Genomic DNA, 22,070 nt, shown 5'->3' with positions numbered 1-22,070 from the left:
CTGGAAAAACGAAGCAAAAACAAGGAGCCCCAGGAGGCAAGGACACTGCTGTTCAGGGCTCATTTTACAAGCCTGTGACCCGTCCCTCCTTGATATAGCACGATCCTCTTGAAGCAACAAATATTGACAAACGTTTTAAGAGACATGTGGTGGGGAAAGGGTTGTTTTCACTGGGATAGCCAAGCTGATACTTCCCATATGGTGATATCATTACTAGTGCTTCCATATGGTGAAGACATTTCCTGCATAACCTTCTCAAAACGAACAGAGAGGAGCTAACTGTGGGGGAAGGGAAGCTCACAGGACATCATTCAAACTCAGGTCCTTGGATACAATCTCCCCCCAAAAGACACTTGGATAGCTCTCCCCCTTCCCTACGACAAACTGGTTACATGCACAGCAGGACTTCAGGGATCACACAGAAATCTGCTGTCCGCACCTATAAAGCACATTTGTCACTAACTGCTTCCTCAATGCTTTGTACTTACAAGGAAGTTGAAAAACCAAAGGACTGAAAAGAGAGACTGAGAGCTTGTGAGTTATTGCTGACCCTGCCCTCCGGCACTGTGATACAACAGGAAATTTTATGGATACTCCTGTTTTGCACCTATGTTTTCTCTTCAGCATCTTTCCCCTGAATTCTTCACTCTCATTTCAAGCCCAAAGGAGAACATAACATTTTCACATGACCCAGAGCTGGAAAGATCTTGGCTGCTCTAAAAGAAGAGCTTGCAGTAGCACAGCACACACATCCTCCTTAAGAAGATGGGAATGCAAGAAATTGATTCTTATGAGGTTTCACCTGCTGTGACCCTGTAGATCAAAACGTTTAAAGAGAATCTTACTTTAATATCTGGAAACTGGCCAAGGTACGTATCCATGGTCAGAAGTGCCTGATCCACCAGCTTCTGATGGAAATCTGTCCAGAGAAGATCATTGTTCTGAAAAACAAAAGTAATGAGCTAACTATTAAGAACACAGAGCTCTGCATTTCTGTTTTTTTCTATAAGTGCTACAGTCAACGATTTCAGTTCCCCAGAGCTCTTAAGAAATAAACATTTCTTTGGAAAAAAGCTAAGGAGCAGAGAAGTTAGCTGAAAACAGAGATCATGCCAGAAATGTAGAAACAGAGAAGAAAGCTTGGTGCTGCTAATTCAGGTGACCTCTACAAGGACACAACACCTTTTGTGAACCTTTCTTTGAGGGACTGTCTTTTCCCCTGCAGTGCTAGCCCAGGTCTATACAACAGAAGGGACGATTAAGGTTAGGCTGGCTTTACCTTCTCCCAGCGGCCACAGAAGCGGGACACCTGACACCACTGGGCACCATTTTCTGCTTTTTATTACAATGCAGCTTTCTGGAGGATAACGAACAATAACAGAAAGCTATTCTAGCAGTCTTCAGCCCTCACACCACCTGCCTCCACAGCCCAACGGAGGTCACATCCAAGGCTTGCACCCTAACCTGTGCACGCTTTATCCTTGATCTTATCTTAGGCTCAGTAACTTCCCGTCAACATTTTGGATTAGGTGGAAATTGCCCCTCTCTCCTGTTTTTCCAATTGAACAAAGGGTTTTGGCTAAAATACTCAGAAAAAAACGCCTACTGTGTGTGGGTATTTATTACTTTTTCGGGCAGGAATAGCACTTTTCTCCTGCCTGACTTTTCCTGAAAGACAGAAACATAAACAAAGGCATTAAAGGGGGAGGTGGAAGGCTGGAAATATTCCTGCAGACCCGCAGGGTAAATCAGTTCGTTCTCAGGACTCATGTTCCCTGGCTCAAATTCTCTAAAGGGACGGTCTCCCAGGAGTAGCTCAGGAAGAGAAAAAAGGCCAACAGAGAATGTGAAGCCAAACTAGCTGAATTACAACTGCATTATTTACTGCAACAGCACTTCCTAATGGAAAGTTTCCATGTTAATGCAAGCACTGACCTGGACATGTTCAGGTTTTGTTTGATTTACCTGCTTTGAAGTCAGTATTTCCTAGGCAAGATGCAGATTATTTCAGGTGAGATTTTCTGCAGAGGAAAGCTGGGGAAGGGAAGAATCCTTCTCCTGCTCTCCTCTCTATTCCTTCCCCACTGCTCCCATGCCAGAGACAGCTGCAGGGAGGCCCAGTCCTGCAGCCTCATGGCAGATGGATCCACGGTGCTGACCTGCCACAGCTGCTGCTCAGCAGAACAGCTGAGCAAGAGAGCAGAGGGCACCTGCCTCCAGCTGGACCAACCACACACACACGCCAAGGGGGATCCAAGCTGTCAAATGGCAGGCTGTGCCCTAAGCTCCACAGAAAACACCTGGGCAAGTTGGACAGACATCACCTCACTAAGGGATGAGAAGAACAGCAGGTTGGGGTGACACATGGCTCAGCCAAACAAGGTGGCAACTAAAATACGGCAGCTGGTGGTACTGCTGTGAGCAGGAGCTTGTTGCAGCTACACAATGGCTGCTCTGACCATGCTTTGGCCATAGATTTACCTTCCCCTTTCTCTTGTACAGAACATAAGCAATAAATGCAGTTAACCCTATTGACTCTCTTTTGGCATCCTCCGTCCCTGTTTAGCCACTGCTGGGGGAACAAACTGCTTGTGGGCATAAGCATATGGCTCTGTGTAGCATTCAAGCATCTGGAGACAGTGCTCTCTACAGAGACAAAAATACAGTCCACATCCCTTCAGCCTTCCTTCTTCCCAATGCTGAGTTTGTCTCTCCAATTATTCTGCAAAGCCATATGCCCAAAGAAACGTGGTGCACAGACACAGATTCCAAAGCTCATCGCCACTGACAGACCAAGCCTGGTGACCCCACATCCTGGACAGAGTCTTACCTCTGCTATTTTATTTGTGTCATCTCTCCCAGGCCAATCCGGCTCATAAACTTCCTGTAAACACTCTGTCAGCTTCTTGGAGGCCTCGTGCATGGCTAGGAAAGAAGAGGGAACTGCTTCAGAAAGAGGGAGATAGCATGTTCCTCACAGTTTAACACTCATCCTGAGGAACAGGGACGCAGGAGGTGTTGAATGGGCTATAACAAATGCTAAGCTCTTCCTTACAGAATGTCTGATCCTTGATAAAAAAGATGGAAGGTAACCAGGGGGAGAAAGGAACCAAGGATGCAGTCACATCAAATCCTTTGTGTTCATTCCTCCCCTAGCAAAAGATATGAGAGTCTATCTCCTAAGACAGCACCACCTGTCTGGCATCAAAGCACAACCCCATTCCACCCCAGCTGGTTCTGAAGGATTCTGAAAGATCCCCTACCCAGATAAGGCTGACCTTTCCTACAACTCATGCCTGAGGAACCACCAAGAGAGGATGGCTGCAGAAACCTGTGTGGGTAAGCACTAGAGACGAAACAATTCTCTGCTTATGCAGACCTTACCTTTTACGGAAGCCAAGTAAGTTCGGAGGTCCTTCTGCAGCCTCGTACCTTCGGACTGTGAACATAAGGAGACGACCATCATTTATTCTCCCATATAAAGAGAGTGTAAGGCAGAGTCATCAAGCATTTCTAAATAAAGAAAAATGGTCTTGCAGATGGGCTACATGCCAGCCCTATGACCACACAAAACATAAATATTAACAGGGAGACCACACAGCCCTCTGACTTGGTAAGCCCACAGATGGTGACCTGCAGGCATATTTAGCCAACAATACCACCAACATAACTTGATGTGGGTAAAGCTGTGATTTGCTCTTCCCAGCAGAGCCAGCTTTAGTGTTTTGATTTCGTACAAGCAACCACAGAGGGTCCTAAGGGCAGCAATTAGTTTATAAGCCAAGGGCTAGTGGGTCTGCACAACAAATGTAGCTGAAGTGAATCTGTAGGATATAGAAGATAGATGCAATTGATTTATTTTGTACTGGTTTGGGAGCAGTTCAGCTCACCACTTTTTCCTGCCACACTGCAAACCAAAACCCCAATGCAAAGTGGGTACAAGGGACCTCTGACCTGCCCAAACATCCTGTCTAACTTGTCCTGTGCAGCAGGGCTTACAAATACAGAAATAATCATCTTTTTCTTTAGCTTTCACTGTGGAGGTGGCCTACCAGCAGCAGATCTCACTCACTAGGAAACAGAGGATTAAAACCAGAAGCTGGGCCAAGTTTTGCCAGTTTGAGCCTTCAGATGACACAGGTGAGTGCAGTACAAGAACCCAGATTAGAAAGGGTCATGGAGATTTTTACAGCAAAGTTGACTCAGGCACTCCCAATATGACCGCTCTTCTGTACTTGGATAAGCACACTCAGGTCCACCTCCCCTCTCTACTTTGCCATATGTCATTGACAGTGCAAAGCAGACAGGGAAATACTCCCCAAACCAGACAGTGACATTATACAAACAGAAACGAAAGGAAGAGAAAAGCAAGGCTTGGAGTTCACCACCACCACAGAGCATGTCAAAGCAAGGAAAGGAGCAAACATTGAGTAAGAAGCACAGAAAAAAGTTTGAGAGAGATCTCTGTTATAAACGGGTTTCTGTTACCCTGTGGGATCTCACTGGATCCTCATTATCCCCCAAATTAGCTGTAAAAACAACAACGCAGGAAAGTGACAACTACACCTCACACCTTCCTCACAGCCTGCTGCCATTCCTCCTTTTCTTTCCCAGCTTGTGTCCCATTGGGGGGGCCCCCAGCATAATGAATTTTGACAGCTGAAGACAACTCCAGAGATGGGGAGCTCACAGGACATCTCTGACAGCTGCCTTGGAGCTACTAGCTTCAAAAGCAGATGTTTCCCATCAGCCCTCGCCACCACTCAAGAAACTCCTGCCTCAACCGAGCTCATGCTGTGATCCTTTGTGCTCTCATTGCAGCTGCACTCTCTAAGCAGAGGCTAAATCTGCCCAGCTGTTGAAGTGGCAGCGCTAGCATAGCCTTGTGAAGAAATCCATCTGCTTCCAACACTATGGCCCAATTTGTTTTTCTTGCCTCGAAAGTTCTGGACGAGTTCACATTTGTTCTTTTCCTACTGCCATCAACAAAGGAAACGAGGGATGGGAAAGAGCTGGCCACTTTTATAAAAGAAAGTCAGGCTCCTATTCTGGAGAAGCATTGGAACTGACCCAAAGAGAGTACAAGAGGAAAGGAATAATGACCACATCTGCTGCAAAAGTCCTAGGAGTTCTTAAAACACAGAGCAAACAAATGTAGAGCTTTTTGCTGGCTTAAGGTGAATGTGGAAACCCGGGTAGATGAGACTTTCCTAACAGTGCAATCAGAAACCACCAGGGAAGAGGTGCCAGAGCAATCAAAGAGCACACACACACAGAGGACTGTCAGGGAGGCTGAGCTGACAAGCAGCAGTTCAATCAGACTGTAACATGTGTTTGCTTGTGCCCAATGCAGGAAGCAAGAAAGTCTTAGAGGAAAGCAGTGCTGTCTGCCTAGAATTGGTCCATGCTAGAAATCACAGACTGGAACTGGAAAGATGAGATGTCAGAACGCAAGAGGAAATGGCACAGAAGAAACTATCATGCAAAATCCTTCAGATGGATACATTATCATCCTGCAGCTGTATCATTTTTAAGAATGACTAAATTTGAACACACAACTTTGAGGTTATCAGAAACTAATCAACAGGGAAGTCCTCTGCAGAACTTGCCCACCACACAGTTGGGCACTGCAATGTCTAGAACTGTGACTCTCAAAATTATAGCATCTAAAATCAGAAACCGCCTCTAAAATTGTGCCCATCTTTGCCTAAGTCCTGCCACAGCAGCACGTGACACAATCCAAACTCAGGAACTCTTCAAGTCTTGATACCCAGTCCCAAAGTAATGGGGACAAAAGTATCCTCCGAGAGGTACACTGGCATCACAATTAAACATCAAATCAAGATTTTTAGACAGACCACCTGAAAAACCTGCAAGTTCGGGCCTGAATACTGGAGTGTGCCATTGCAGCAATGCACAACTAGCCTTCTGCAGTCTCCATGCATCCTCAACACCACTTGTCTCGCTATGATGTGCAGTCAGCCAATATGCAGTGCTGCATCCTGCAACTGGAGTGGTCTTTCTCTGTCACCTCTTGCTGATGTTTAAAGTCAGAGTTACAGCTGATCTCTATGACTATGGGGTTACCTAAGCCTCTTAAAAGTACTAAGCCTGCCAGAGGGAGTGAATAGACTTTACAGCCTTGAAAATCTTTCTGCCTTCAGATTTTACGAGGGTCATGTTCAGAGTTTTGCCATGAATCCCATTTCCCCAGCTCCCCTGGGCACCTGGGGTTCCCATTCAAGTCCCTTTTTGGCATTTCCATTGCTTTATTTCTTGTCTACCAGTAAAGCAGCTCCCTTACTTACTACAAAGGTTTCTTTTTACAATTTTAAGCATTAATGCCTTCCCAAGTAACTTTGGCAACTGCTTTCTCTCTGTGCATGCAGCACCTGCTTTCTTCAAGCAGGCTATAGCAAGCTGTCAAATACAGCCATGATTCTGCATAAACACCTCTTGCAATGCAGTTAGACACCGTCAAATACTGTATAGAACAGAAGCTTTCAACACCCTTGAGTGCACGTTTAAGAGATGTTTCCTAAACTCAAAGGTAAAAAATGTAGGGAAGAGAGTTAAACTGGAATGTGGAAAATTAATCCACTTCCCAGTTATTGAAGAGTTTAAGGGTGTGCAGAGGGAAATTATAGAGGTATGGTTGAATCTAAAGATGTTAAAAAAAATCTAATAGCACAGTAATTTTTAAATTGCAAGAATGTAAGAAAGAAGAAATAGTGTGTATATATATATATATAACTCCACAAAAGGAAAGTAGAACTACGAAAAAAATGGAAGATCAGTGTCGATTCTGAACCCCATATTCATTTCTCATCCCTGCACTAACAAACTGGCTTAAAATCTTCACACAGGGACAATGACACTGTGTCTTGATGTAGAAGTGACCACAATAAGTCATTCTACTCAAACACACAAGTATCATCTTGTTTGAGCAGATATTGGCATACTTGCAATCACAGTGTAATTCAACCCTGTGAGCCTATAAGACAATCAGGTATAATATGAAGGACAGTACGTACAGGAAGATGCATATTTAAAAATAAAATGCTTGGGAGGCTGGAAGAGCTCTCTCTCCAAAGACCTAATGGAACACCTATTACTTATAGCTCTGTGAAAGGAAGACACAAGAGTGGTTTTGCTGTCCCACAAACAGGGTTCGTTCACCCAGTGTGCAAGCCGATAACACAGAGTTGAGGTATTTTCAAATTAATTTAATTGATGCACATGAATGGGTGCCTGTCTCAAGACAGCACACCCTTGTCTCAAAAACTCTTACATTTATACATTTAACTAATACATATTCATTGTTATTTTCCTTAATGATTGGTTCTTTTTTCTTCGCCCCTCATGAAAATTAGTGCGCAGACTGTCTTCCTCCTTCGTTGTCTTCTTTTGAGTAGGTGGTATCATTTGAGTAGGGGGTCACAATCTCCCCCTGTAGGAATTGCCTTTTGCCTAATTCTTTGCTAATCTTGGCAGTTCCAAGTGGTTCTTCAAGGTTTATTGACCAGACTACAATCCATCACCTTTTCTGACATAAACATAAGGCCCCATTGTCTAACAGTTAGTTCCTAAACCCTAAATCATGTCTAGTTAGTGTTTCTCTACTTTAAATATTTAAACTGATGCGGGCCGTACACAGGACTTCAGCAGCTCCCTGGTTATTTCAATCATATTATACATATTAATTGATAACAATTTGGTATCTTTTTGCACTTTCTTGTTTTGTTGGGGGGTTGTTACTTACAATACCTTTCACTGAGCCCTAGCTAAGTATGTGATTTTCTGTAGAGCTGTTTCTTGGTAGTAGACAGGTTTCCTAAACCCCTTTTTTCCCCAATCTTCAGAATAAATTCTTTCATCAATATTAGTCTGCAACCCCTTCTTTACAAAACCTCCCTGGTTTTGCAGTTCCAATGAGAAGGAATTTTATTATCAGGAGTGATGTTCTACACCTGAGAGGGGCAGGTAATGTCCTGTTCCAGATTAGATTAATATAGGGCTGGAAGAGCAGACTGTGGAATTATAAAGGAAGGGGGAGGGGGAAGCATCGAAACAACAGCTCCGGATAAGCCCCCACTCAGCAAAACTTCAGAGCTGTTAAAACACAAAGCATGAACAACTGGTGAAAAATTCCCATCCTAGGATAACAGGCAAGCTGTTAAACTTGTTTTGCTACATAGGGCTGAAGTGGAAACTGCTGAGCGAGAAGGGTTCTTGCCTGGAAAGAAAGTCTCTGAGCTACTGACTGTAACGGTCCACAGCCAAACTTATGCTGCAAGAGCAAGGATTAAGTCCATACTGCCTGCCTTGCACACTGAGGCTGTGCCGAACACTGTGGAGTATGGGTAGAGATGGATGCAGCCCGTGCCAGCAGCAGCTTGCATCTCATGTATTTGGTGTGAAACACTGTAAACCAACCCAGAACTTCCACACCAGTGACATCTCACGAAAGGTATCAAAACCCAGCCGCTCTGCCAGGCAGAAACACAACACAGTGCCAGGTGTAAGGGCTGCCACCAGCCTTCCACTCCATCTCTCCAGTGAGTATTTCAAATGCAGGGGAAGAGAAGCCAAAGCCTAGCATGCCTCTGGCAGGGGCTGTGTTGCAACTTTGCAGCAGGCCTCTTGCTTCCAGGTTTGCAAAGAGAATTTCCAGGACAGATCCTTGTGCCCGTACCTGAACACAAGTGACACTGGGAAAGGGAAGGAGGGGGGAGCCTTCGAATGAACTTTTTGGGAGGTTAGTTGCCAAAGGTAATCTGTCATGAGGGAGTAATATGAGGGCCAGTTGTGCTGCCTTGTCAAGCCTTCAAGAGACAGAGCGAGGCCTGTAGCCCTGCAGAACTATGGTTATGTCCAGTTCATTTGTCACCCAGGAAATCCATCTGTCTGAGCTAAAAAGCTCTTACCATTCAGAGCCCTTGGAGGGGTGCTCTTATATGAACCTGAATGGACAGAGAGCTGGGAAGTACAATGCTTTCCCTTATGGCCACTCAACCACCATTTGAGAGAACCACAAGATGCCTTGGTTGAAAATGAGTAAGTGATTTTTAGACCTGTTCTCCATTCATCAACAGCCCATGCATGGGAACATGTGTTAAAGTGGCCCAACAGAGTCATTAGAGCCAGTGGAGCCTCTAATCAAACAGCAAACAAGGCCACTGCCTGGTCATACCCCAGCCAGTTCCACAGGAGAGCTGTTATGTCACAAGCCTGCAGCAAAAGATCCGCTTTTCTCCAGACTACATGTCCAAATGGAGCAGACTTAGTAAGGAAAGCCATAGAAATCTCACACACAGCTATACTACACACACATATCACACATATAAAAACAAGTGTGTATATATGCACATATAGCTGAAGTTTTTTCCCTAGTCTACCTGGCATCGTAGCAACTCCTGAGTCCGGATATCCTAACAATCCAGCTAACTCACATTTATGGTTTGCCCTGTAAAACAGGCATTGTTTGCATTTATTTTAGCAACAGGGAAACTGAGGGCCAAAGCAAAACCAACAGACCCCAAGCAGCAAATGCACAGCAGCCTCCAGCTCCTTTGATAAATTATTTGGAGAATTTCATTCATGGCTTACCACTGCAAGACAGGAAAAGAAATTCAGCTGTAACGGGTACAAGAGGCAGTGCTTCTCTCACAGGCTTCTCAGTGCACCACTGGAACTCGCAGCTTTGGAAATTGAAAAGCCATCCCAGACAGCCAGGTCAAGAAGTTTGGATTTGAGTTTTTCGGTATTTCTCCTTTAAAATGATTATTTCCTGACTGCCAATATTGAAAATGATATGGAAAAGTGACACCTGGTAATGTCATGTCATCAGAAAGAAGCCAAACTGTATTCCTTTGTGTACAAGAGGATATCAGTGGTAGACATGCTACAGAGATGTTGCATGAACTGCTGGAACAACAGCTACTATCACTGCCAAGAGAATGAGCGTTAGTCTCCAGGAATCTGCAGTCAGCTCTGGTTAGACATAAGTCAAAGTCAGACTGAAAGATTTTCATTATATTCAGCTGTGGCAAATTCCTTCTCAGCTGGTTTTGCGATGCATAACCACATCTGCTGAGTCTTAACAGACATGATGCAGCTGCCGCTAACAGCTCCAGAAAAAGGTCCTAAATATGTCAGGGCACAAAGGGGCTAAAAGATTTCTTCAGTGCCACCTGAGCTTTGGTGTGGCACACATTTCGTGCCATGAAACAGAAGCAACACTTCCCCTAACACCAAGCACCAGTGTGCAAATCCCCTGGGTTAACTGATGTTTTCCCCTCCTCTGGGTGGCTGAAAGCTCCAGATTAAAAAACAAAACAAAACAAACAAAAAAAACCAAAACAAGAAAACCAACAAAAAACCCCCAAACAAAAACAAAAACCAAAAAACGCCACAAAAACAACCCACCAAAAAACCACCACACACCCAGTTCAAGATACAAACCTGCTGCTGTTTAAGTAGGAGGGTGGGGGAAAATTGCTACACTGTTAAAATATTTTTGTGCGCTAAAATATAGCAATGAAGCAGACATGTGAAAGAATAATGACTCAGGCCTGACACAGTGATTGTGCAAGGATGGGGAGGAAGTTAGACTTAGATCTTAGCCACGGAAGGATGTTTCCTTTTCACCATTTGCTTTCTTTGTCTCTTTTGCCCTCCACTGCGCTTCAGAAACTGAAACTGCCTTGTTCCATTTTATTTTTTATTTCTAATCTCTTTCCCATCCTACCCATCTTTCAGAGACACAATGTTGTTCTCATATCTGTGCCTCCAGCCCAGCAGGAAAAATTACATTACAAAGCAGCTGCTAACTCAAGGAAGTGTTCTGGTTGAGCTATTTCTTTTCCTAAACTTGGGTCTAGAACAAGTATTATTTTTCAGCATACACTGTCACTGACTCCATGACAGGGGCACTAGAAGACACAGCGTAATTTCTCATAAGTGAACAGCTATGAGTTCTGGGTCACTTCAGTAGGCCTGTGGCATCATTTAATCTAATGGGCTTTAATTGCATATTGCAGCAGATGACTAGAAGCTAATACTGAAAGCCAGGTGTAATTACATATCGCCAATTATTTTACCAGCTGTTTGTTGAAGTTCTGCACGCACTGTTCAAACTGCTCATCTTTTGTTTCATCTGCTTTCCCAAGCTTCTGAAGGACCTGCAGAAAGAGAGGAGAAAGATAGGAAACTTCAAACACAGATATAGCAAAGCAGAGACAAAGAAACAGTTACAAGTTTTTGCTCATGAGGCTGACAGAAGGAAAATTAAAAAGTCTCCCTTATTCTTGCGCTCAGAATTTCTGGAATATTTCTCCACACAGTCATAGTTTGAAAAAGGACTTGCAGACAAATCAGTATGAACTCAGACCTCTTATATGTTGCTGTGCCGAAGAGCATAACCAAGGTTTGTCCTTCCCTGGTCTAACACTTTTAGCAGACAGGGCAATAGCAACCCTGTTGTTTATCTCCTGGACCAGCAAGAAACAAACCACACTTCCTTAATATGCTTTGCGTTGTGTGGTTACACTTACCCTGATTTAACACTAGTCTTTGGTCCAGACCGGGTGGGGTTTTTTGCTCCCAGAACAGCTGGACTGTCATCAAACACAGAAAGCCATGCAGAGGCCTCCTTAGAGAGAGAAGGTGGCTGGAGCAGTTAAAGTCCCAACTTCTTTCCACCTTTCCTCACTATGCACATGCTTGGCAGGAGCTGGCTGTTCAGAGCAGCTGGGGACCTTACACCATGAATCTATGTGACACTCAGTCTAAGTGTCATGTCTGAGAGTGTCAGCTGACAGTCCTGTTCCTCTCACCACTTCCCTGCACAGCACACCCCCCCCCCAGCCTGTAAAAAAATCCTTATCAGACTACTTCCCTTATCACCCTCCTCTCTTAATGATCTCTCCATGCAGCTAAGTGGATCGCTCCCAGGCTTTGAACAAACCATTTCATCTTCTGGGCAGGAAGGTAGGTCCATCACAAGAAGGCTCGGCAAACTGCAGCTGTGGAGGAGGGCAGCAGTTGTCATGCCCCAAGCAACTCCAGCAGCAGGGAGACAAGGATGTAAACTATAGCTGGTTAAGCTTGATTACAACATCCTTGTTAATCAAAAATAAAACCTAACTATGAAAAAAAAAAAAAAAAAAAAAAGCCTTGTCTCACAGGGCCAGTAAAAACAGAGAAAAGCCCACCCAGTCCTCAGTCACAGGAGGTTCTGGGAGCCAGAGGTGGGCTAGAAAGGGTGCTGAGGGAACACCTCGAAAAGCAAAGGAGCACTGGCTGGCAAGAGCATGACTGCCCAAGGAGCAGAAAGCCCTGGAAAGCTTAAGTCTCTCTTGCTCTGCTGAGCACACCAGTCCTTTAGCCACAGATCTGAGCCATCACGTTCAGCTCCTCTTGGGGAGAGGAGGGGGGTCAAGATGGAAAAGCGGGTGCATGTTACAGCCATCAGGTCCACAGGAAGGCCACTAATAAGTGTCACTAGACCAGCCGCTCTGACGGACTACCAGGTAGCCATGACAGCCACCAAAACCAGCCTCCTCCAGCTCCCTTTGCTACCTGGGGATCTTCTCAGAGAATGTAAAGAGGATTTTTTCCCCTGCAGGGCAGGGACCAGACTTTCATGTTTGGTCCCCAAAACGGCATTGAGGAGGTCCATGCAACAGGATGTAGAACAGAATAGAATATTTTCTGCTGGAAAGGACCTACAATGATCATCTAGTCCAACTGCCAATGCACTTACTGGCTCACTCTCATCTTTTTACACTGCCAAGGTGGAGGACATTTGTGTTATGTCTATTTGGCTAATCTCAGTTCCCCTCTCCCCCATATAAGCACAGATATCCCCAGCTCACCCCTGACCACAATACCTGACTTTAGTGCTAGACATGATAAATCAGTGCAGTCATTCAGCACTCAGCTCATAAGTCCCTTATTTAGGCTGGGATTGAATGTCTAGGAGGGAATCACTGGTTTTCATTCTCCCTCTGTTCAACAGCATTTCTTGACCTCCAGGAATTGCTGAGGTATTCACGTGTCAGCAAAAGGAGGGGAAAGGACACATACAGATGAAGACTGCCTTCTTTGTGACCAAGGGCTGAACCAAAAACCTCCAGAGTTAGAAGCACAACTTGCCTACGGCTCAAGTGACAGCAACAAACACTACAGCTACAGGTGCCTAACATGCCTAGTAAACCTGTCTATGCAGCAGGACACAGCATGAATATTCCCTTCTTCCTCTTAAACCCTTGGCACATAAGAGCTTGTTGGAGAGCAGAAGAAGCAACATTGGTTGGACAGGCAGAGTCCTGTACACCAGCTACTGGTGCCTCCTTTGCTCTTCTGCTCCAGCAAAGAGGAGCGCATGCCACAGCAACACTGCTGCTGAGGCTACACATTCCTCTGCCCTGCCAGCAGGCGGGAAGGATTCAGTACGGCCTCATCTTTCTCATCAGGTGGTATGGTGAACGTCTGCCAGAAAGGATGCTGCTCAAGGCCCTGTCTTCAGGCCCGAGGCTACCAGACCTATGGAGCACAGATTTCCCACCTGCTGGGTGACTTCCTAGATATCCAAAGAGCCATCACACCAGTAGTGCCCATCACTGGTAACAAAGTACACAAGCTGCAAATTCCAAGGCAGAATGATGTTCCCAAAGTGCAGATCAATAGAATTATTGGGGTATAAAGGAGCTTTTTATGGAGCAATGCATCTGTCTGGCTAGGCAGCAGACATGATGCGTTCAGGCCTGGAGGGGAGGGAAGGAGACCATTTAATTGGGAGGAATCTGGAGTATGTCGCCAGGGTCAAAGGTTTAGAACAGCCTCAGTACTTCCTGGTGTAAAACACTGAGCAGCACTCACAGACTATTCATTGCAGCAGCCACGCGCCTGCTTCCCACATGTCCAATAAGTTAATCTGCAGTTCCACTGCTCCTTGGGGGACATGCACACTGAGTCTGGGGTCATCCGGCCAGCTGGGAAGATCTTGTTCCACTACGCTGAGGTGCTCTGCACAAGTCCTGCAAAACGCTGGGCACTGGAGAGAGCCCCAACTCACAGCCTATCTCTAAGGAAAAAACTCCTGGTGCAACAGCAATACTCAGCTGAGGAGCAGCTCTGAATGAGGGGGGAGGAAGTAAGAAGAAACCCAGCATTTTTCCACAGTGATGACACGGGGCAGGTAAAACAGAAGACTCAGGGACACCAGGAGAAGAACAAGGCAAGGAAAACAAAACCAGTTACAAGAGAAAGGCTGTGAGAAGTGAATCCCTGGCTATACCAAAAAACCTGCTCTTGCTTCCTCCTACACTATTCCACCATCTGGTACTGAAGGCTTCTGCCCCACACCTGCTGGCCCTATAGGCAAGTCCCAGCCATACAGCCCCCTGATCCCTTTATTACTTGCTATGACACCGCAAAGAGACAACAGCCCTGGGCTGCAGCAAGGCAGGGGTTATCTTCTCATACCACTCTCCCTCAAAAACAGATCTACCCCATACAAACAGCCCAAAGGTCAAACCCTAAGTCATTTGAGCAGCATAAAACAATGGCTTCATAAGGCTGGTCCTCAAGCCTGCTCCCAGCTCTCCCATCAAAGAGCCATACAGGCAAGCTGTACTAACAAGCCCCTCTGGACCCCCTAAACCAGCCAGGGATGGAGCAGATGGCCCTGGGCGTGCTGCTGACTGCAGGCATGTCTGTGTTCACTGTTAATAACCCGTGAGCTCACAGGACAACTCCCCTCCCCAGGCTGGTACGTGCCGTCATAGGTCAGGCTATTCCGGGTGAGCCACGGCTGCTCCCTCCCTTCCCCTGCGACAGTCTTTAATCCTCCAGCTCACTGCAAAGCCAGATAAAGTTCGGATGGAAACTTCAGGCTCTTTGATAGCTATTAATGGAGCAGATTTACCAGGGTAGGAGTCGGGACCCCACCACAGCTCCCAAATCTCAGGGCAGATCAGAGATGGTGTGATCTGTCAGCTGCTGTCTGGAGGCAAACCACACCAGGCAGCAGGCATGGATCTGGCATTTAAAAGATTAAGAAGCAACCATGGCTAGGCTCCTTGGTCTGCCCTTGACCTGAGAAGTCCTGGCCCTGCATAAGGATAGGGACCATTTCAAGATGGTGCAAGCTAGGGTGAAGGAGGGAATACTTTGCATGAATCCCACAAAACACCTTGTGGGATGGATTTCAGAGGGGGCTCCAGCGTTGCTGTGGTTTTCAGTCTTGGCTCACCACAGATTCACTATGACAGGATGGGAATGTCATCCCAGCCAATGTTTTCCACCTCAGGCACTGGACACCATTTTCCAGTGTTGCTCAGAAACCCGGTTTCTTCCAACAATTAGCTAGATCTGTAGGTGCTCTGTGTTTCTCAAACTAGGACCACATGCACCTGACCAGCTACTGCAGCATTTCCAAACAGAGCCAAATTCCACCCATGGAGCCTCAGTTTTCCCTGCATTTGAATAAAAGCAACAAGGAGACTCAGAGTTTCACTGAAGTTTTAAAAGCACTTTAAGATCCTAGGAGGCAAGATGCTATTAACAAATAAGTAAATTATCACATTCCTCTCATATCATTGATGTATTTGTAATCTGCTGTTGCAGGCAGAACTATTTGCAGTAAGCTTTGAATTGCTATACTTTGAGAAGTGAGATAACACAGAAGTGACAGAGAAATCTGGAAATCCTCTGTACCAGAAATCTGGCATTCTGCTAGCAATGGTCATGAAATAGCCTTTAAAAACAGCAACTTGTCCCAGCAAAATGGAAAGTTTGCTTAGGGAAATCCAAGCTGCAGGTTTTTCTCAAATGCAAGACCGTAAGATTCACAGGATGACTGAGCATTACCTAAACGCCGCAGCTTTGTAGGACTCAAAAGGAAGCATCTTAACCAGCTGCAGTTTACTGTCTTTTTTTCAGGTGCATAGGAGGAAGCATTCCTGAAGGGCAAACCCCAGCACTACTTAGCACAAGGTCTCCCATGCTCTGCTTTGAGCACTGGACATGAAGGAAATGGAGATCTGGAGATCAGCCCTGTGACCACCAAACACACTGACACAGAACAGCAATCACCATTAAGGAGAAACCCTTGCTGGCAGTACAACAGCAGCTAGCATCAAGAAGCAGTATCAGACCAACTAAAATGCAGTTCTGCTTTGCTCTAAAAAGCAACTTCAACAGATTCAGATTTATGCTTTCTAATAGAGAAATATACACCAGCTGCTTAATACATCCATTGTTCTCACTCAGCACCTTCCCTCGCTCTCTTCTGAAATACCAATGCCAAAACAAAAGCCTTGAAAACCCAAATATTCTCAGCTAACCCCATGTAGACCCATTATGTGAACCAGTAACCTAATAAAACTCTACTTTCCACAGCATATGGGTCACCCAGGCCAAAGACCAGTTTAGAGAATGCAAGCGATGAGGAGGAAGGCAAAAAATAAATGCAGCTTGTGGATCCCAAAACAAGCTAAATCTCCATCAGAAACATCTGAATTTAGGGTGGTCTAGCCCTGATGAAGGGGGAGTCATTATGTCCACAGTCAGAGAACTTGAGCCCTGCAGGTCCACATCTTACTCCCCACTGCATCAGAGAAGGGGCTGCAGTTACATCTTACCAATATGGGCCCAATGCTCCTAAATCACTCCATCTCCTGACCTCTCCACCCCTCATAAACGATGCTTCTGACTTCTGCTGTATCTGCCAACTCCAGTGCATAATCTCCAACTACCAACTGGGCACAGAGCCAGTAAATACTGTGACTAATTTTGAATTGCAACAAATTGGCATGTGCCAATGGGTCAACTAGCAACAGAACAAATAAATCTTTGATCTCCGGCTGCTGCCTATTCTTCCATGGAAGACATTATACTTGGAAGAGGGGGAGAAGAAAATAGTATCCAAGTCAGATGGAAAGCACAAAGCCATGTAACTTAATAAGGTAGGAACAAAGGAAACTTCATAAGCTTTTTTAAGCCTGGTTTCTTCTCTACCCAAATGAAATGCGACTTGCTCAATGAAGTAGATTTGTGCCCATGGAATAATTTGGGTTTTGCACCCAGACTCAGGGAGAAAAGCAAAAGGGGCAGTGGGAGTCCTGCTCCCCCTCCAACCCTCCCCTGGGAGCAGGGCATATCCTCCTGCCCTCCATGCCTGCCTCTAGGATGGTTTTGGGGACAGCCTGGCTTTCTTCATGCAAGCCTGGCACAATTAAGTCTTTCTTTGAAACAACTCAACAAAGGAGGATGGGGGTGGAGAGGAAGAAACTCCAAACATATTAACGCTTCATTTTAAATCAAAAAAATTATTCCCATGGCTGAGCAATCAGCAAGAGCCTTGGATCACTGGAAGATGGGAAAGGGCAATGTCGCACTTGATGCAGACAGAGCAGTTCTTGTTTGCTTCTTACTTGCTAACAAGGTTCAATAGATCCTGCAAAGACAGGACATTGCCTCCGTCACTGGGCTAAGAGTTGGGAAATAGGGTTCAATATGGCATTTTGTTAGAGACTTCCTGAATGACCTGGAAAAGCCATGTCCAATGTCACATCCATCCAGCTGTAGAGAGGAGTGATTGTTCAGCATGTCAGAGTCACCAAATTTACCCCTGGCTTCTCCAGCTGGCAAACAGGAAAGAGAGATGACATGAGTAGCTCTGAGTGTTCAGCTCAAGACACATTGAGTTTGTTTTTCACAGATGTCCCTCTAATTAAAGTATGTGAGAGTTTGCATGCTTAGCCATATTCTAAACCCCAGAGTTTGCATGCTTAGCCATATCCTAAACCCTAACCTGACTGGGGGGGTGGGGGAACCCAAACAACTAAAAATATAATTTTCTGGTTACATTGCAGTGTTGAAGCCTCAAAATATCTCCCAAAATATGCTAACAGTGAAGAATTTAAATCCTTAGAATAAATTGCATGGAGATCCTTTGCTAATGAAAGGCTTTAAAAAAAGTTAGACAAGCATCTCACGTGTGATTTAAGCCAGACTGATCCTACTCCATATAGGGGATGGATCTTGTAAGGCCCTTCCAAAGCTAGTCTTCTCAAATCCTGAAGGTGACAGCAGCAGCAGGTCAATCACTTTGTCTCTGAACAAATATCCTTCACAGAAAGACCTTACTCCTTCCTCCATATCACAGCCAAAAGTGTAACATACATCCAAGCATGACTAGATAATAATGGCATGCATAGCCTATTGTCAAAGGAACACGTCACTGCCACCTTCCCTAAATGGCACTATATTGCAAAATTTCTGTAGGAGCAAGAGTCACACTGCATTGCCTTGAAGGCTGAACTCACATATCTGCTTCTGACAGCTACTAAAGAGCAGCCTCACCATGACCTGCACCTTCAGGACACACCTCTCGAGTTTAACATGACTCAGTATGGACACATCAGGTTGCCTTACAAGGTTCATCCTTCTCCCTCACTCTGTAGTCAACAGGGAAAAAACAGAAGCCCCACTTTCTCATTCTGAATTATTTCCTGGAGAAAACTGCTTTCCCATAATGGGCTCATACAGAGTTCATGGCAACAAGTTTCACCAGACTGAAGTCAGCATCTTAAGAATATACCCCTGTTTTTGATCATGCCAGGTGTAAGACAAGATGTAGAAATAAACACAGCAGGTGCAGGACTTTTTTCAAGTCTGGTGGCTTGGAACGACAGTCAGCTTATCCTTAAGGCTGAGTCATGAGTAATGAGTAATGTCCCCAAGAAGGGGGTACACAAAGGACCTGTCCCACTTTTGAAGCTGCATGTTGCACCATGCTCATCTAAGAATGCCTGCTTTATTTCAGCATTTTCCCTTGAATACACTGCTGAAGACTCCTCTTTTTCTATGAAGCATGAAAAGAGGATTGTTTGGCCGCAGCAGATTCTTCTATAGCAGTTGCCATCCTCATTCCAAACTCGGAGGCCTTCCTTGAAGCAACTACAGGGTACAAGCCTGTAGCGATGGCCCTATGGGGACAACCTATTCCCAAGTGCACCATATGCTTAACCCAAGACTTCAAGCAAATCAAAGTTACTGTGCTTGGTTTCTCCCCATGGGGTGAGGCAGCTAGTATCCACCATAAATGGATGCAGACTCAGCTAGCTGCTGCACTGAAACATCTCAAAATCAAAAACATGTAGAAACATGCTAATCAGTACTATTACAGGGAGGATATCACTTTCGTATTTGCATTCTGTTATGTAAAGGTACTTACCTTACTTCACGATATTCACTATAAAGACTAATAGGAGCAAGCTTGTGAAATCTTTCACTCTTAAGATACTTCCTCCTATGCTTGGCTCCCTTCGGGGACATTTTTCTCAAGTTACAGGCTATCAAACAAGGGATTCACATCACTCATAGTACTGGTTATCAAGCAGTACATCGCTATACATAGTACAACATTATCAAGTGTCCTAAGACCATAGGTAACACAGTGAGAAGAATTGGGCTTAACCTTCAAACTTGTTCAGCCCAGGACAGACAGCAAGGGGAGAGAAAAGGCTCTGGGTACTTTAGCTCTGCACAACGGTCGGTCTCCCACGTCCACCCCACAGCCTAAAGGAATGGCTTTGTGGCACAACACAGGGGTAGCAAAATTGTTAAGGGTGCCCAGGGTCCAGAGACTCACATTCCTCCCACACTATCTCCATGAGTCTAGCAGATCTCAGGCTGTTCCTGGACCTGGAGCTCAAGAAGCTGGCTCCCATGCTGTTCTTGGAGAATTGTTGTCTTGCTTTGCAAACCAAAATTGCTACGCCCATGGGTAGAGAGCCCTGTGACCAAGATAAAGAGCCCTCTTGGACATGGGGCCAGAACCCCAGTTAATCTTCCGCACTAGGAAAAAGGCCAGGATGATCTTCATTATCCTGGTTACCTCTTCGTCTGTTTCTACTGCTCTCAGCATCTGCAATAATATCTGCTGCCCCCACTCCCTGTCTCAGCGAGGCTGACATCTCTGAGGACCAGCATAAAGAGCCTCTTTTTTTCTGGAGTAGAACCTGCAAGAGGTCCCCCCCAGCCCATTCCCACCCTACTGACAGTACTCGGGTCTTTCTGAGGGAGGTACTAAGCACTTTGTTTTCAATTTCCACCCTGTGATCAAATCACTTTTCTAAATTGGGCTTTGACATTTCCCTGCCTTAATGCCACTCACTCTGAGAAGCCTTCATTACCAGGATCTGCTAACACTGTCTCTAAGTATAGTATATTGTCAACAAGTAAACTACAGGAATAAAGTAGGAAGGAAAAGAAGCAGCACAACAGGACAGGCTAAAAGCTCCATACCTGGGTGGCACAAACTCCTTTGCAAAATCCCTCCCTCTTAGAAAAAGGAGTCTGTTGAGGACCACCACCTCCTGAGCAGAGTATCTTCCTCCAAAAGTTGGTATTTCCTTATTCAGAAGTCAAGTATGATGACTTCAGAGGATGGAGAGAATAATTTTGCCAGCTTCATTCCGTTTCCTGCTTCCCTGAGTCAGGAGAGTAATTCCAGAAACCCTGTTCTTAGATACTTGCCCAGGTTGGAAGGTTTCTCCTTCACCACCAAAATTTACAACATTCTGCCTATGTAGCCTTTCCAAATGTTGCATATGGGACAGGCAGCTTTTTGCAAGCACAAGTCACATTGTTCAGACAGTAAAGTGTAACTGCTCCAAACATCAAAGATCAGAGCTGAGGTTCTGGATGTAGGCACTCTCCCCTCCCCTTTCTTAAAGCAAAATCCTGCATGCTGCAAGAGTTGGTCACTGCGCAGGTGCCCATGTTGTTCAAGTTTTCTAAACATGCATATATTCACACATGTACATTTCTGTACAACTCGCCAAGACTTGAGGACCCTAACCAACAATCTGAACCTCTGTAGGTGGCGGCTAACAGAAGACACTAGAGAAGAGACAGTCCAGAGACCTGTAGTAACTCACTTGTGCACATAGTATCATATGAGTTGAGTCTGTCCACAGACTATGCCAGCTGCATTGAAGGCTTGTCAGCATTGATTAACATTGTTGAAGACGTGAAAGGTTATGCAAAGTGTTATGGAAGGCAAAGCCATAATATTCCAGCAAGTTATACAGAACAATACCAACAACATCCAAAGTGTTTCTATTTATTTTATCCAGCCAGCCTTCAGAACTTATCCAGCCAGGTTTTAGAAAGACAAATCCTCCACAAGAAGGCAGAACCAGGCAAGTCCTCATGATCTAAAAATAAGCAGTCATATATTGAAAACAGTAAGTTAAAAACCCACTGAGAACTCTGAAATCTCCAGTCTCCAAATGTCTTGGTTTTCCTCTCTTTGCATGTAACTCTGGACTACTTATGGGAAGCCTGAGAGTCCACTTGCCTACAGGTCTGAGCACAGGTAATCAAGTGTCCAAGGCTTGTGCATTTAGAAATGAAAAGACACAGCTGCAACTCACATTTTAGCTAGTGCCCACTAGAGAACTGGGTTTTTGTCGGGAATTAGGGTGGTTCTGAAATAGCTGTCTGCTGACTGATTTCCATAATCCTTTTCTATCCTAGGTGTAGGCTTGAGTACTCAGTTGCTTCTTTAATCTACCACGCTGCCTGGAGCACTCCAAGAGCAACAAGCCAACAGCTTCTATCTCACCTCTCTCCAAAAACTTCATACTTACAGCAGGAATATCTCTCAGGCTACTACAAGACAGTCCTTTTTATCCTCCCATCTTTGACCATACAAGTACCTCATATCCAATGCTATTTGGCAAGCATTACACAAGTAGGCAGGAAACCAAGGTTAAACCTATCACCTACCTGTCATGACTCCAGTGGCCAACTACCCACTGCGTCACCCCTGCAGCTTCCTGCTGCTACTTTATGAACAGTTTTGCATTATATATTAGAAGCATCTGAGCTGTGAAAACATGCATAATGCACAGAAACTTCTGAAATTTGCCTTTATTCCAATAAATACAGGTTAAAGGAGCTGTGTAGTGTTTGGCATTTTATGGGTATTTTTTTGCTTTGATGCAGAAAGGTCATTTACTGATCTGGTCCTCTTCTTTTCAGTACTTTCT

The 22,070-nt window shown here is 45.1% G+C and overlaps 1 protein-coding gene across 18 annotated transcripts in view; it reads right to left on the bottom strand.

The window, feature by feature from the left end:
• The window catches only part of BIN1 (bridging integrator 1), a 103,213-nt gene that overhangs the window by 47,458 nt on the left and 33,685 nt on the right, over positions 1-22,070 (bottom strand). For all 18 annotated transcript variants that reach the window (XM_052791790.1, XM_052791792.1, XM_052791799.1 and 15 more), the window contains exons 2-5: positions 11,103-11,183; positions 3,385-3,439; positions 2,831-2,925; positions 846-941 (exon numbers count right to left, since the gene is read on the bottom strand). In XM_052791790.1, the coding sequence (XP_052647750.1) occupies positions 846-941; positions 2,831-2,925; positions 3,385-3,439; positions 11,103-11,183 (327 nt within the window). The remainder of the gene's footprint in view (positions 1-845; positions 942-2,830; positions 2,926-3,384; positions 3,440-11,102; positions 11,184-22,070) is intronic.

Source organism: Harpia harpyja, chromosome 7, assembly GCF_026419915.1.
Source record: "Harpia harpyja isolate bHarHar1 chromosome 7, bHarHar1 primary haplotype, whole genome shotgun sequence".
Lineage (NCBI taxonomy): Eukaryota > Metazoa > Chordata > Aves > Accipitriformes > Accipitridae > Harpia > Harpia harpyja.
This window is presented reverse-complemented; position numbering and strand designations above follow the sequence as displayed.